This window comes from Saimiri boliviensis, chromosome X (assembly GCF_048565385.1).
Source record: "Saimiri boliviensis isolate mSaiBol1 chromosome X, mSaiBol1.pri, whole genome shotgun sequence".
NCBI classification, from domain to species: Eukaryota; Metazoa; Chordata; class Mammalia; order Primates; family Cebidae; genus Saimiri; species Saimiri boliviensis.
In genome coordinates, this window is record NC_133470.1 from 104,607,643 (window position 1) to 104,621,662 (window position 14,020).

A 14,020-nucleotide genomic window follows, 5' to 3' on the forward strand; every position below is an offset into this window, starting at 1 on the left:
TTTCATTTTAACAGCTGCATGGTATTCCATAGATATGCCATGTATACAACATAATTATGATACACCCTTAGGGTATCTTCTTTTTTTTAAACACACACACACACACACACACACACATATAATTGTACTTTACGTTCTGGGGTACATGTGCAGATCTTTCTGAAGCACATTTTACATTTCCATCCTCCACTCCACCTTATGTGAGATTGTTGCCCAATCTTGTACGACAACAGTGAATCTAAGCAGCTGCTTGCTTTTACTATACAGTTTTATACTGGGAAATGTCCTTTTTATTGACAACGGCTGACTGTACTATGTTGCACTGTCAGTATCTAGATGCTTCCTATTTTAAATAGGATATAGTTACTTCTTTTCCAAATCTAGAGTTTGAAACGGAAGCATTGTGTTATTTTAGCTAATTTTATTTATTTTTTTCTTGCAGGTTCTGAAAAGTGCCTTTTCTGAAAACTCTGCTGCTTGGATTCTACTCTAGAGCTGTCTCTGTATAAACCCCTCTCCCTAACATAACGTTCCCTGCCCTCTCCACCTCCCCGCCGAACCTGGTGTGCTTGTAGTTTACTGTCAGCAGCTGGTCCATTTCTTTTTTCTGTGATTCTCAATTTTCTTAGTTATTTCCCCTCCACTTGATTTTGCAACAAAACTTTTTTGGGTTTCTAACATCCTTCCCAATCTTATTATTTATAGCTAATAAATAAGGAGAAAAACTTTTCTCCTCCTGATCTGAGACCATTCCACAAATCGAAGGGCAGCCAGCAGCATATGTTTTTTGCAAGAATAATTGAAAACATCAACTGCAGAGCACAGAATTCTTTTGAAAGTTTGCCGGTTATTTCACATAAATTCGGCAAAGGAACAAACAGTTGGCTTCTTAGGAGTTGGTCTCTAATTTGATTTTTAGTTATTCTGATAGAGTTTTTATGATTGGCTTTTTGTTTGACTAGACCAGACTTAACTTTAATGAAAACCTAAGTGCCAACAAATAGACGTTTCACCAACACCACCTGTTAGCTCTTCACACTAAGTTTGAATTCATTTTTAATCCTTAAACAGTCGACAATAATATTGTACTTAAGAGGGTACATTGGATTTTAATTTTGCTTTCAATATGACGGCTGTCAATGTTGCCCTGATTCGTGATACCAAGTGGCTGACTTTAGAAGTTTGTAGAGAATTTCAGAGAGGAACTTGCTTTCGAGCTGATGCAGATTGCAAGTTTGCCCATCCACCAAGAGTTTGCCATGTGGAAAATGGTCGTGTGGTGGCCTGTTTTGATTCTCTAAAGGTGAGTCCCATCTGAATGCACATAATTTAAATTTGTTGATTTCTATGTTTTTGAAATATGATGTGCTTTGAAATGAGTAAAAATAATAGCATGAAAATGATAATTTTTTTAAAAGACAGAATGTCAAGATAGAAGGTCTTAAAGTCGGAATGTCTTAATGACAAAATGTCTTAAGTCTTTGTGCTTGTAGAGCTAAGCTAAGTCTAAAGCTCATTTCACTGAAGACCACTTATCAAGACAGATACACTTAAAGAATAAAAATTCAAGAATTTTTGTAGGAGTGAGGGATTGTAGTCTTGCTATTGTTTATTTTTTTGTATATGATTTAGATGTTAAATATAGTGATCGTAATCCTTCCGTAACCTAGAGAAGCCCTTCACTGAATCATAGCTTGTTATCCATAGTACCAAAATGCACTTGGCAGGGACCAGTCAGCTTTCAGAGATTAAATAAGTCAGAGTGAGAGAGTATAAGGTTTCCAGAAGGAAAATTATGGCATTTTGAAGTGTCTCAAAGTATATTTTGAACCTTTAACTTAAACATATGCTACAAAACTAGGTTCAGTTAATTTTTCTCCTGGACAGCTGATTAACCAATTTCAGATTTGTGAGTAGATTTTGTAAGGAAAGTCCTATTACCAAGGTCATCAAGGCTGAGTATAATCTACTAGATTACAAAGAAAATATAAGGGCAGATGAGATACTATGTAGAATAGGACATATATGATTGCAGAAAAAGAAAATGCACTGATTTTCATGTTTTATTCATAGTTATCCTTAAATTAAGGATAAAAACTACAAATTAAAACATAGAAGCAATAAATTATAATGGATTTCTAGTTTAATTAATAAGATTTACTACAATGCATTTGAGATTTTTTTTCAAAATCTGTCAAAATGAATTAAGCTTAACAGGAACATTTTCAGTTTTTTGATATTATTTTACGCTCATCATGACCAGTTTTACCTCATTAACATTTTTATTTATGGCTGCATTGGCTAACAGAGATGTATCCCTTCGTGTGATGGTTTCCTCAGGAAACATTTTCTTAAGTGATATACAGATTAAGTATCTCTTATCTGAAATGCTTGAGACAAAGTGTTTTGGATTTTGGAATATTTGCATATCCATAAAGAGATATCTTGAGGATGGGACTCCAGCCTAAACATGAAATTCTTTTACATTTTGTATATACTTTTTACACATAGCCTGAAGATAATTTTATACAATATGTTAAGTGATTTTGTGCATGAAACAAAGTTGTGTACATTCAACTCTCAGAAAACAAAAGAGTCACTATCTCAGCCACCCCTGTGACATCATGTTGGCACTTAAAAAGTTGAGGCTTTTGGAGCATTTTATACTTCAGGTTTTCAGATTAGAGATGCTCAACCTGTACTACTTAAGGAATTATTTTTACTTATTTTGTGATTACTAGGTATTTTTTTTTTAACTTGCAGACCATTCCATTTAAAAATGGAAACTTGTTATTGTAAAGATAAAGGTAATTTCTCCCATTGAAAATCTCGGAATTGCTTTTATTTGTGGTAGACATTATGACGAAAGAGCTTATTTTGTTTTCTTCATTTCGGTTCCACTTAAGTTTCTTCTACAATTATTTTGTGTATTATTTAAATCTGCTGCTGCAGGACTGGGCAGTGCCTTGAAGTTGAAAGAATGCTGAGTTAGTTGGGAGAAAAAAGGAGGCGTCTTTCATTCAGTCCATATAGAGAGTTAGGAACCGCAGTAGGAACTTTGCATGTGTTGTTTCAGGAGATCTGGGGTACTGCCCCAGCCTCATTACTGTATCTGACCTCAGGCAACTTAACCTCACAAACCTTGAGTGATTTCATCTCTAACAGATGGGTAGTATCTTCTCTATCTAATACTTTGATTATTGTGGAGATTGCAGTGAGCTAGTGTAAATGGAAAACCATATATTGCTATAGAAGTGAATTAAATAAAAGGTTTTCTTCCTATCAACTAAGTGTTTGTTGTTGGCATTCCTTAATACATCTCTATTTAGTTAGGGTTTATTATTGAAAATTACAAACTCATGTTCCAAATATACATGACCAAATCTAGTTGCTGTGGGATATTAGTTGTTCAAGCTAAGTATAACTGTTTTTATGGTTACACTGATATAGAGTTCCTTGTAGGCTTTGTAAATTCTGTCTTTCCAAACATCATAGAATGTGGAAGGAAATGTGTAATCTTCCTAATCACTAATACACTCAGGTCAGTAATTCCATTTAAAGGCAAAAGAGTGCCATAAACTAAACATTTTGAAGAAAAGTGCTAGGGAAGGTAACTGTTTACAAAATGAGTATTGCCCTACAACTTTAAAGTTTGGAAAGTGTTTAATTTAGAGACAAAATATATAATAGCCAATGAATATTAATAATTATTTAAATAAGTTGTCTACTCACTGTAGCCCGTGTTTTTAAAGTATGTTTGCATCATATTACTATCCTGATGACCAGTCACACAGGGTAAAGATGATTTACATAATCCTTACATTCTCATATTTTAGTGAAAACCTTAATATTTCAAATATAGAAAGCCTTTCAAACAATTATTTAATTCACCAGATAGCACATTAATCAGAGTTCCATGTATGCACAAGAGCTTTGTAGTTCTTATCCATGACATGCATGAAAGTTAAATTGAAGGTAATTGACCTATGTGCATTGTACTAGTGTCATATCTGTAATACGCAAATAACATACCTCAGTGGTTACTGTAGCATTTCCTACTTCTCTTGAGTTCGTATAATTGAAACACTGTTGAAATTCGTCTGTACTATTTCTTCTCTCAGGAGTGATTAAATAACTGAAACAATCTTTTGGTGCGTTTTGGGCTGCTGCTTTTGTTTTTGTTTTGTTTTGGTTTTCTTGTTGTGTAAGAATTCTATTAGTACTAGCTACTCTACCAGATGATGGTTACTGCCTTAATAACAGGTACAACAGATACAATGTTCTATGTTCACCTCACAATGAGGGAATGTTATGAAAATAAGAAGGGCAAATTGGATGGCTGATTGTGAATTGCGCTGAAGTGTTGTGCCTATCAATCCATGAATGTTGAGTGCTCAGTGATGAAGGCAGCACCATCTTCAAATGGAAATCTAGTGTAGTCCATGGATTAATTTCTAGATACATAGAATGGTCTCATATCATGTGGGTATGCAGCTGCTTTTGACTCAGTTGCCTTGTGGGCTTGGCATAATCTGTTTCCAAATTTCTCTTCAAAGTATCACTTAATCCATGCTATGCCAATTTCTTGATATTACAGTTTGCCATTGATCTAGGTTGGTATTTTTAGTGAATGCTCCTTGGATTTAATGAAGGATCATCATTTTAAAAACTATATCAATCTTTGTGATTATTTTTATAGCCAAGCTATTCTGCTTCAGCAATATCATGATGTCTTGAACCTTTTCCTCTATACTTGAAGCAATGTTTTATCAGTAACTTTTTATGCATGAAGGGTATAAATGTTGTCATTATTTCATTATGACAGATCAACACCCATCACATCTGCTCATGCCTCTTACTACTTTGGGTAGTTTTGTGCCAATAATTTCCTGGTAAAGGCCATAATGGCAGGCATAGTTAGAGGTTAGTCAAGCTAACCTATATACATTCCTAAAAAAATGGGAACTGGGTGAGAAATGCACATAAAGCAGTCACATGCCATGTCTTCAGACATCACATATGATCACAAGAAAAAATAATATTGTGACACGTGAAGCCTGTTGTATTAGCATATGGATATGAATCTACTCTTGCAGGTCACACTGGCCCAAGTTACCAGTATATTCTGTAATAGCACCACTAGTCACAGCAGTTTTCATTAGTTTAAAAATTGACTATTTTTGACTGAATACTTACTCATCCCTATTTGCTAAGGGAAAGTTTAACAGAAACTAGACGCCTAGCAACACAATCCCAGGGGTCACTGGATTATGCAAGACTTAGCACTATTTATCAGCTCCATCAGAGAGGTCTGTCTGCACTATAAAGATACATAAGCAGCACCTGTCACCCTGAGAGTCAAGGAAAATAACATTTTATTTAAGGATCTCTATTTTCTGTGATGCTGATCTTTAAAAGGAAGTATCTTTAACTGGTAAAAATCAGTGCTATTTTGGACATTTCAAAAACCTCTTTTGAAAGGAAAATAGAATTACAATTATAGGTTGGTGCAGAAGTAATTGTGTTTTTTTTTTTTTTTTTTTTTTTTTTTTGCCATGAAGGTAATGGCAAAACCCACAATTACTTCTGCACCAACCTAATGGTACCCAAACAAATATATATTGATAGTTCAGCCTTGCATTTTAAATGTTTTATTTTGAAATATTAATAATTTTAGGCTTATAAAAAAGTTACAAAAATAGTGCAGGAAACTTCTGTATATTTGTTATCCCTATCTGTATGCAGATTCCCCTAAGGTCAACAACTTACATGGCATGCATAGCACAGTTATCAAAACCAGGAAATTATCACTGGTACAAGATACTTAAGTAAATTAGAGACCTTATTTGAATGTCACCAGTTTTCTTCCTAATGTTATTTTTCTGTTCTAGGATCAAATCTAGGGTCCCACACGGCATTTATTCCTCATACCTTCTTAGTCTCCTCCAACCTGTGACACTTTCTCAGTCTTTCCTTGTCTTTCATGAATATGACACTTTGGATGAGTACTGGTTAATTATTCTGTAAAATAGATCTCTCTTTGTGCTTGTTGAATGTTTTCTCCTGATTAGACTGAGATCATGTGGTTTTGGCCAAAAAAAAAAAAAAAAAAAAAAAAAAAAAAAAAAAAAAAAAAAAGAAAAAAGAAAGAAAAAAAGAAAAAGAAATCCACACACAGAAATGGTGTGCATGACATCTGAGGGTATATGATGTTTATAGCTCTTATCATTCATTATGTTAACTTTAATCACTTGGTTAAGGTGGTGTCTACTGGGTTTCTCTACAATAACATAACCAGTTTTTCTTTTGTAAAAACTGATAGCTATCTCCCCCATTTATTCATCATCCCCTACAATATGCCATTGATTGTAATGGGCATCCCAGTGTTCTAGATGTTAAAAAGTGAACAAGTGTTCATCTTAGAATTGATGGGTAATGCACTTCTATAATTACGTTTAATCAAGAAAGGGAGCAAGGGGAAATGAGCATGACAGAGAAAATAGCAGCAACAAGCCACCGGAAAGACAGAAGACTGGAGAGTGAGAAGTCCTAGAAGTTGTGTGATATATGGATGCATATCATATACTCCTCCAGAGTGTGACAGCTGTCCCCTTCTGGTTCACAGCCTTGGGACTTAGCTGTGAATCAGAAACAGTCCCTACCTCCATGGTGCAGACATTCTCGTTGGGAGTTAGAGGAGGAGCAGGTAAAAAATAAGTAAATATTCAGGTTAACAATATATTGTCAGGTGAGAGGAAAGGGCAGAGAGAATGGCAGGGGCTGCTGTTTTAGATACAGTGGCCAGGAGGCCTCCAGTGGGGTGACCTTTGAGGAGAGGCATGCAGGAGATGAGGGAACAGTGAAGCGTATTTCTAAGAACACTCCAGGCAACGAGAACGGCGATAGCCAAGGCCCTGAAGCGGGCAGGGGCCCGGTGTGTGTGAGGAACCTCAAGGTCACCAGCGTGGCTGGAGCAGAGCCATGAAGGGAGAGGGCAGTGAGCAATGAGGGCAGGGAAGTCCCAGGGGTGGGGAGATCATTTGGGGCTCTGTGTATCATACTGAGGACTTTGGATTCTGTTCCAAGAGCTGGAAAGGTTGACATAATCGGGGGAAAGCAAGCCCATACAAAGCAGAGGTGTCTTTTCTTTATAATTTTTAAGTGGAAAAGAGAATAATTGCCATGAAGACAAATAACTCCTGTCTATAGGTGAAGTAAAAGTCAAATGGTGCCCAATCCCTTTTCTTCACTCCCTTCTTTCTGTGACTTGTACCTCAACTCCAGTTCATACGCCAATGGTGAGGGATTAGCAGTAAAGAAATCTCATGTGAGGAAAGAGTTAACATAGCAGGTTTGGTGGCTTACTCTTTGTTTGTCTCCAAGGGAAACCTTAACTATCCCCTGGGAATGTGGCCACCATTCATTTTGTCACTGATTGGTTATTGTGTTATATACACCTGGAACAATGGACCATGCCATAACAGCTTGTCAGGGTTGCTTTGCTCAAGATCAAGATTGATGACTGATTCATTGTAAGGGTCCTGGATTACAGTTGCCATGGCCAGCTGGTAGCAGGCTTTGCATATGTGACCAGGACCCATCTGCGCCTCAGACCTTGAGACTAGAACTGGGCTTCCCAGGGTGAGACATTCCATACATGCCTCTGTAGTTTGCTACTAGAGAGTTTTTGTGTGTTCAGTGTGGCTTCAAACTAGGAAGGACATTGGAAGCTTGTGTTGGGCTTCTCTTGACCCTCTTGATACATATATTTTTCCTGCTATTTTTCCTCTGTATTTTATACTGTAATAAATTTTAGTTGAGAACATAAGTTGCTATTGACTCTGTGAGTCCTGGCAAATGTCAAAGAAGCTTTTCGATGCATTATTATTTTTCATGCATTATTTGCTTGATATTTTTTCCATTTTTTTCATTTTTTTATGAGAATGGCTTGTTCATTTTGTTTCTGTTTTGTGTTTAATTTTTGAATGGATATTTTCATACATCGAAAATTTAGCAGAACAGTTATCAGCTGATGACTGCATCAACAAAATGTGGTATATATACACAATGGAATATTACTTAGCCACAAAAAGGAACAAAGTACTGATCCATGCTACAGCATGGATGAACCTTAAAAACATGATGTTAAGTGAAAGAAGCCAGACACAAAAGGTCACATATTGTGTGATTCCATTTATATGAAACATCAAGAGTTGGCGAATCCATAGAGACAGAAAGCAGATTAGTGGTTGCCAGAATCTTGTGAAGGGCAGTAGGTGGGTGGATTACGGGTGAGGGATATGGGAAGTAACTGCTAATGGGCACAAGAGTTTTCTTAAGGGTGATGAAAATGTCCTGGAATTAGATAGTGGTGATAGTTACACAAATTTGTATATTAATATATTTAAAAACCTCTGATGTGTAGACTTTAAAAGGGTGAGTTTTATAATTTGTGAGCTATACTCAATAAAAAAGTTTAAATTCAACTATAATAGAGTATACAGTGAACTGTTGTCCTCATCTCTTTTTCCCTAATCAGTTGACCTCCAAACTAATATTTTAGTTTTCCCTCTCCCATAGATAGTTTATATATATATATATATATGCAATTATTTCTATGCTTATTTTCCATTTGTTACACAAATAGTAGCATACTGTTCTCCTCCTTGCTTTTTTTAAGTTTAAAATATTAACAGTAAAAAGATGGGAAAAGCTATGTCATGCTGACATTAATAAAAAGAAGCCTGGAGGTGCTATATTTATAATAAAGATTAAAAGAATTGCACATGAATACAGCACTCTAGTTAGTGAATCTGTTCCTCACAGGCATATGTAAGTATGTGGATACTGTGGTTGAACAAATAAATATATAGAGAGTAGGTAATGAGAGCCTATTTTCTCACTGTCAGAGAAAAAAAGTTAAAAATAAAGCAAAGGGGAAGGTTAGGATGCATACTGTGGTGTAGATTAGAAAGGATACATGTGTATGTATACAGGAATAGATATTGATCTTTGTATATGCATGGGTTATTATGTATGCTTTCACTTCCTAGCTCTGTCGTGGGAGGACCTAGAAGCAATTAACACCCCAATAGCAATGAGCATACCTAGTACCCACATCTTTGTGTCTAATATCATTCTCCAATAAAGGAACCAGGGATCTTTGGAATGATGGCTGATTTTGGACAGAAGCAGGGAAAAATGCAAGATGACGCTGTAATGTCTTTTGCTGTAAGAATGTAAGAAAGTGCTAGAAAGAGGGTGAGGGCATGACAAGTGAGCATAGCAGCCAATCTGAAGGAGCTCCCAATGGCTGAAGTTGGAATAACTTGAGCAAGAAACTAAATGATGACAGTATTGAGTTATAGCCCATGGAATAAAAGAGATGCCCATGAGTCCATGGTTACACACAAAAGAATTGGATAAATGGATAAGTTGGGGAGAAGGGACAACTCCTCCTTACAGAAGAATTCCAGTTACTAAATGGAGAACAAATGAAGGAAAAATCACTAGTAGGCAAACACCTGGTAATAATGGTTGCAGGCAAGATCCACTGATATGTGCTGAAATCAGTGGGTAAAAGTTAGAGGAGAAACAAGATATTCGCATTGTCCCAAAGTATCTCTCCCAGGATATTTATCAATTAAAAGTGAAAAATAGACCAGGCATGGTGGCTGGCTCATGCCTTTAATCCCAGCACTTTGGGAGGCTGAAGTGGGAGGATCTCTTGAGGCCAGGAGTTTGAGATCAGCCTGGGAATATAGCAAGACCCTGTATATACAAAAATTTTTTTAAAAATTAACTGGGCATAATGGTGCATGCCTGTAGTACCAGAAACCCAGCAGGCTGGGGCAGAGGATCGCTTGAGCCTGGGAGATTGAGGCTGCAGTGAGCAGTGATTGTGCTACTGCACTCCAGCCTGGTCAACACAGCAAGACTGTGTTTCTAAAATAAAGAAATAAAGGGAAAATAGTCACTGTACAGTGGAGAAACCCAGCAGATGCCACCTTAACCAGATGTTTAATGTTAACATGATGAGTGATAATATATATCAACATTGCATACCCTCAGATAGGATACACATAATTTTTGTGATGTTCCTGCCAAAAAGACATGGTCTTGGTCTAATCATGAGAAAGCATTCAACAAACACAAAGTGACAGGCATCTTACAGAATAAATGACCAGTACTCATCCAAAGTGTCATGGTCATGAAAGACATGGAAAGACTGAGAAAGTGTCACAGATTGGAGGAGACTAAGGAGGTATGAAGAATAAATGCCGTGTGGGAAGCTGGATTGGATCCTAGAACAACATTAGGAAGAAAATTGGTGACATTCAAATAAGGTCTCTGGTTAAGAGTCTTGTACCAATGTGAATTTCCTGGTTTTGGTAATTGTGATACGGTTATCTAAGTTTTTAACAGTAGAGGAATCTAGGTGAAGGGTATACAGGGATGCCAGGTTGATTTTTGGGATTTTTGTGTGAGTTCAAAATTATTTCAAAATGAAGCATTTTTAAAGTTAGCTTTTTTTAGTCTGCCCTTTGAGGCTCAGAAATATTGTGGGATATTGTTTCTTTTCATTTTTCTTCTTTAGAAAAACACTTTGAGTCTGATGATGAGAAAACTCTGAAGTCCATGTCATGGCTGATCATGAAAGTGGTCCCCCAAAAGCTTGATGACTCAGATAACTAAAGAGTTAAGAAAGTGCTCATATGTATAACAGCACTTCACAAACTTAGCAAATGAAAAATGTTCGCTGTAGGAGGAAGAACATTCAGTTCAAAATTGTTGCCATCTACAGATGAGTAAACTAGAGATCCACTGAGGGAGAGCAACTTGCCCTAGTTCACATACACAGTTATCTAAAGGGCCTGATGACTCTGGTGTTCTTTCAATCATTATTCAGTCTTCTTTCCTATGGAGGAGAAGAAAATGGAGAAAACATCAATTAGGCTCTTGTTTTAGTCAACCAAAAGCATCCAGCTCTTATCACAGTCATGCTACTCTACATGACATTGGGATGTACTGTCTGTGAAGTTTTGTGGTTCTCCTTTATTTTTGCACTTAAAAGTGAGGCGTGGAGAAACCAACTTTTCCTTTGCTAATCCCTCCCTCTTTTGTTGTTCCTGATTCATGATAATTTAGATTAAGAATTTAAATTAACCTTCATATTTAGTTAATAGACAATTATTTGGATAACTTGTTTGGAAAAGAAGGCAGAAGAGAAGCAGGGTGTTTTTGATTTTTAGATAAAGTTACCTAACTCTGTGATACTAAACTTTGCTCAGTTACTGAGTGTCAGAACACTGAACTGTCTCTGCTCGCTTGTCCATCCTTCTCCCCAAACACTACATTATTGAGTTTGCTGGCAAGAACTGGGACTTATAACTGTGGCTGTGTATCACATCTTCACTGCATAAAACTCACTGATGTCTGATTCTGTTATACACTCATTAGTACGATGCCCTGGCCCGCTAGGAAGAAACCTGTCACAGATCAGCTGAAATACTGCAGTAGCAATTCAGTCTTATTATGGGCCAAATGTTTTAGACAATAATTTGGAATCTAATCCAACTTATTTAAAGTGTTGTTTTATGGGATCATAGCTCAAAATCATTTCTTTGCAGCCAAGTTGTAATTGGGCATCTGGTAAGAAAAGACTTGGGCTAGGGCCAGGCATGTATCCCCCAATCACTATTTGATGATACCATTTATACTGACCCTTTGCTACAGTAACTTCATTAAGTAGGAGAGATTTGAAAATCTGAAATTTAACAGCTATTATATGTCAACTCTTTTGTCTGGAAGAAACTCTTAGATGTTAGGATAATATATATCTAATCCTACTTGGCTCGTAAATAATCTCTTCATGTAGCATAGCTGAATGAAGTCTTTTTCTCTATATCAGGTTTTTTGAAATGTGGATACGAGGTACATCTGGAAATAGCAATTAGTTCTTCTAGGAACATGACATTGTTCAGAGAACGTTGTTTACTTACTGCCCTTTTTGCCCTTGCAGATGACCTTCTGCATGTACCAGCCTTGAGGTGATCCTTGTTTTCCTCTATCCCAGTGTGTCACTTGGTCCCTGACTTATGACGTTATATATTCCAGAGTAACCTTAGCTCTCTGCTATTTTCTTTAAATATTCTCTTTTTTTGCTTGAATGTTTATTCTGCTACATAATCAGTCTTCAGTGTCTTAAATTTGTGGGGTTTTAAAAAAAATTGTTGATGTCTAATCCAGATTTGCAGTCCTGCTTGTATTTTCAATGTTTTTATTTCTGTGCCTTCAATTATCACCCTAGAGTCAATTTTTACTGCTAGATGTCATTACAAGTTTATCTCACATATTTTGCCATCTTTCTTGATACTGTTTTCTTAAGTCAGTAAACAACTCCATTTGTTTTTCACCCTTTTATTTTCTAAATGATCTCCAGGATTTGGGTTGAACCATGTTGTTTCTAGAGATAGAGTAAATCATTTTTGGTATCTTGTTGATGATGAGTTTATGTAAAATAGCTTAATGTCATGTCTAGTCTGTTATTTAGTTAAGTAGATAGGGCTACAGAATCCATCTGTTGGAAATGGTTTTAACTTGGTCATAGGCATTTAAATGTATGCGTTAAATTGGATTTTTGTCTATCATAAATAAGCTATTTTTCTGTTCAAGCTCAAATTTTTATTTATCCACTGGAAATTGGTAGAAAAAAATTAGGCTTTGCTTCTACCAATATTCTTATGAATACGTATTTGGACAGTGAAGGCAGTTTCCACATTGAAAACTATACAAAAACTTGAAAATGTAAAGTCCACAGTAATATAACTATATTACACAGGACAAATTCCCTTTAATTCCATTAAATATAACAAAAACCAAGACATAGTCTATGTGTCATCCATGATTTGTTAGCTTAGCTAACTGAATGGTAGTAATGTTCTACACATTGTCACATTGTCTTAATACCTTTGTTCATTCTCCTATTTGTGAAAGATAGTAAAACTGAAGTAACAATTTGAGGATTTTTAATATCTCCTGTACTCTGTGTTCTTGTTTTAAATATTTCACAAATACCTATCCTAGGAGTTGTTCCATTTAACAAAGTTAATTTTTTCCAGCTTTTATAAAAATGTAATCTCTAGAGTTTCTGCAATTTCTTGGTTATTTTACTTTTTTTACTAAACAAGAAAGTGTTCTTTGTAGAAACAAATTCAGTCTTAACTTCCATGTTACTAAAAAATTTCAAAAGCATAGCCTCTTTAATCTGCCAGTATCCCACTGTAGGAAGAATTTCACTTTGGAATATTGTATCTTTTTTTTTCTAAAGGAGCCTGAGAATTAGTTTTAGAAAATGCCTTTTTCTTGGGTGAACACTAGATGCAACAATTGAAATATCTGAAATGAAACATTCTATCAGCAACTGGCATAAACAGAGAAAATACTGCCCTGTCACACGTAACCGTTCTAACAAGGGCTCCTTGTGTGGCCTTGAGCAAGTCATGGGAATCCTACTACCTCTGTTTCTCTTCATATGAGAGCAAACAGCAGCCCTGAGTTTGTAAGACTATTGGTTGTGGTTTCCTAGAAGGACTTTTATAAATGTCAGGGGTTATTTAATGCTGAAAGTTCTGTTAAATCCATTAAGAATTCTGTGTACATTCAATTCCCCAAAGAAATGATTCATTCAACAAACATTTATTGAAACCTATTACTTGTCAGGCACCGGGCTCAGTACTGTGCAGAAAACAAAGTTAGGAAAGACGTGGTTCTTGCCTGACCTTTTAGTAAGAGGTTGCTTGCGTTATATGCCATAAGCCAGATACAAACTAACAGCTAAAACAGTCCAAGGGGACAGGTAGAGGCTGGGATTATATCCAGCAGTGGTGATTAAAGATGCAGTCATGGGAGAGACACTGTTTAAGGTATTCTTTGAAGAAGGAGTAGGAAGATATTCCAGGCAGAGGGGATAACCTGAGCAAAGATAGAGAGGGGAACACTGAGATGTTTGGGGGGTTGA

At 36.2% G+C, this 14,020-nt stretch overlaps 1 protein-coding gene across 3 annotated transcripts in view; it reads left to right on the top strand.

Annotated features, from left to right (window-relative positions):
- The window catches only part of MBNL3 (muscleblind like splicing regulator 3), a 108,314-nt gene that overhangs the window by 47,854 nt on the left and 46,440 nt on the right, over window positions 1-14,020 (top strand). Inside the window, exon 2 of one of the 3 annotated variants that reach the window (XM_074392159.1) lies at window positions 443-1,303. The exons of the other annotated variants lie outside the window; for them this stretch is intronic. Within the exon in view, the coding sequence (XP_074248260.1) occupies window positions 1,127-1,303 (177 nt within the window). The 5' untranslated portion in view covers window positions 443-1,126. The remainder of the gene's footprint in view (window positions 1-442; window positions 1,304-14,020) is intronic. 3 annotated transcript variants of the gene reach the window in all.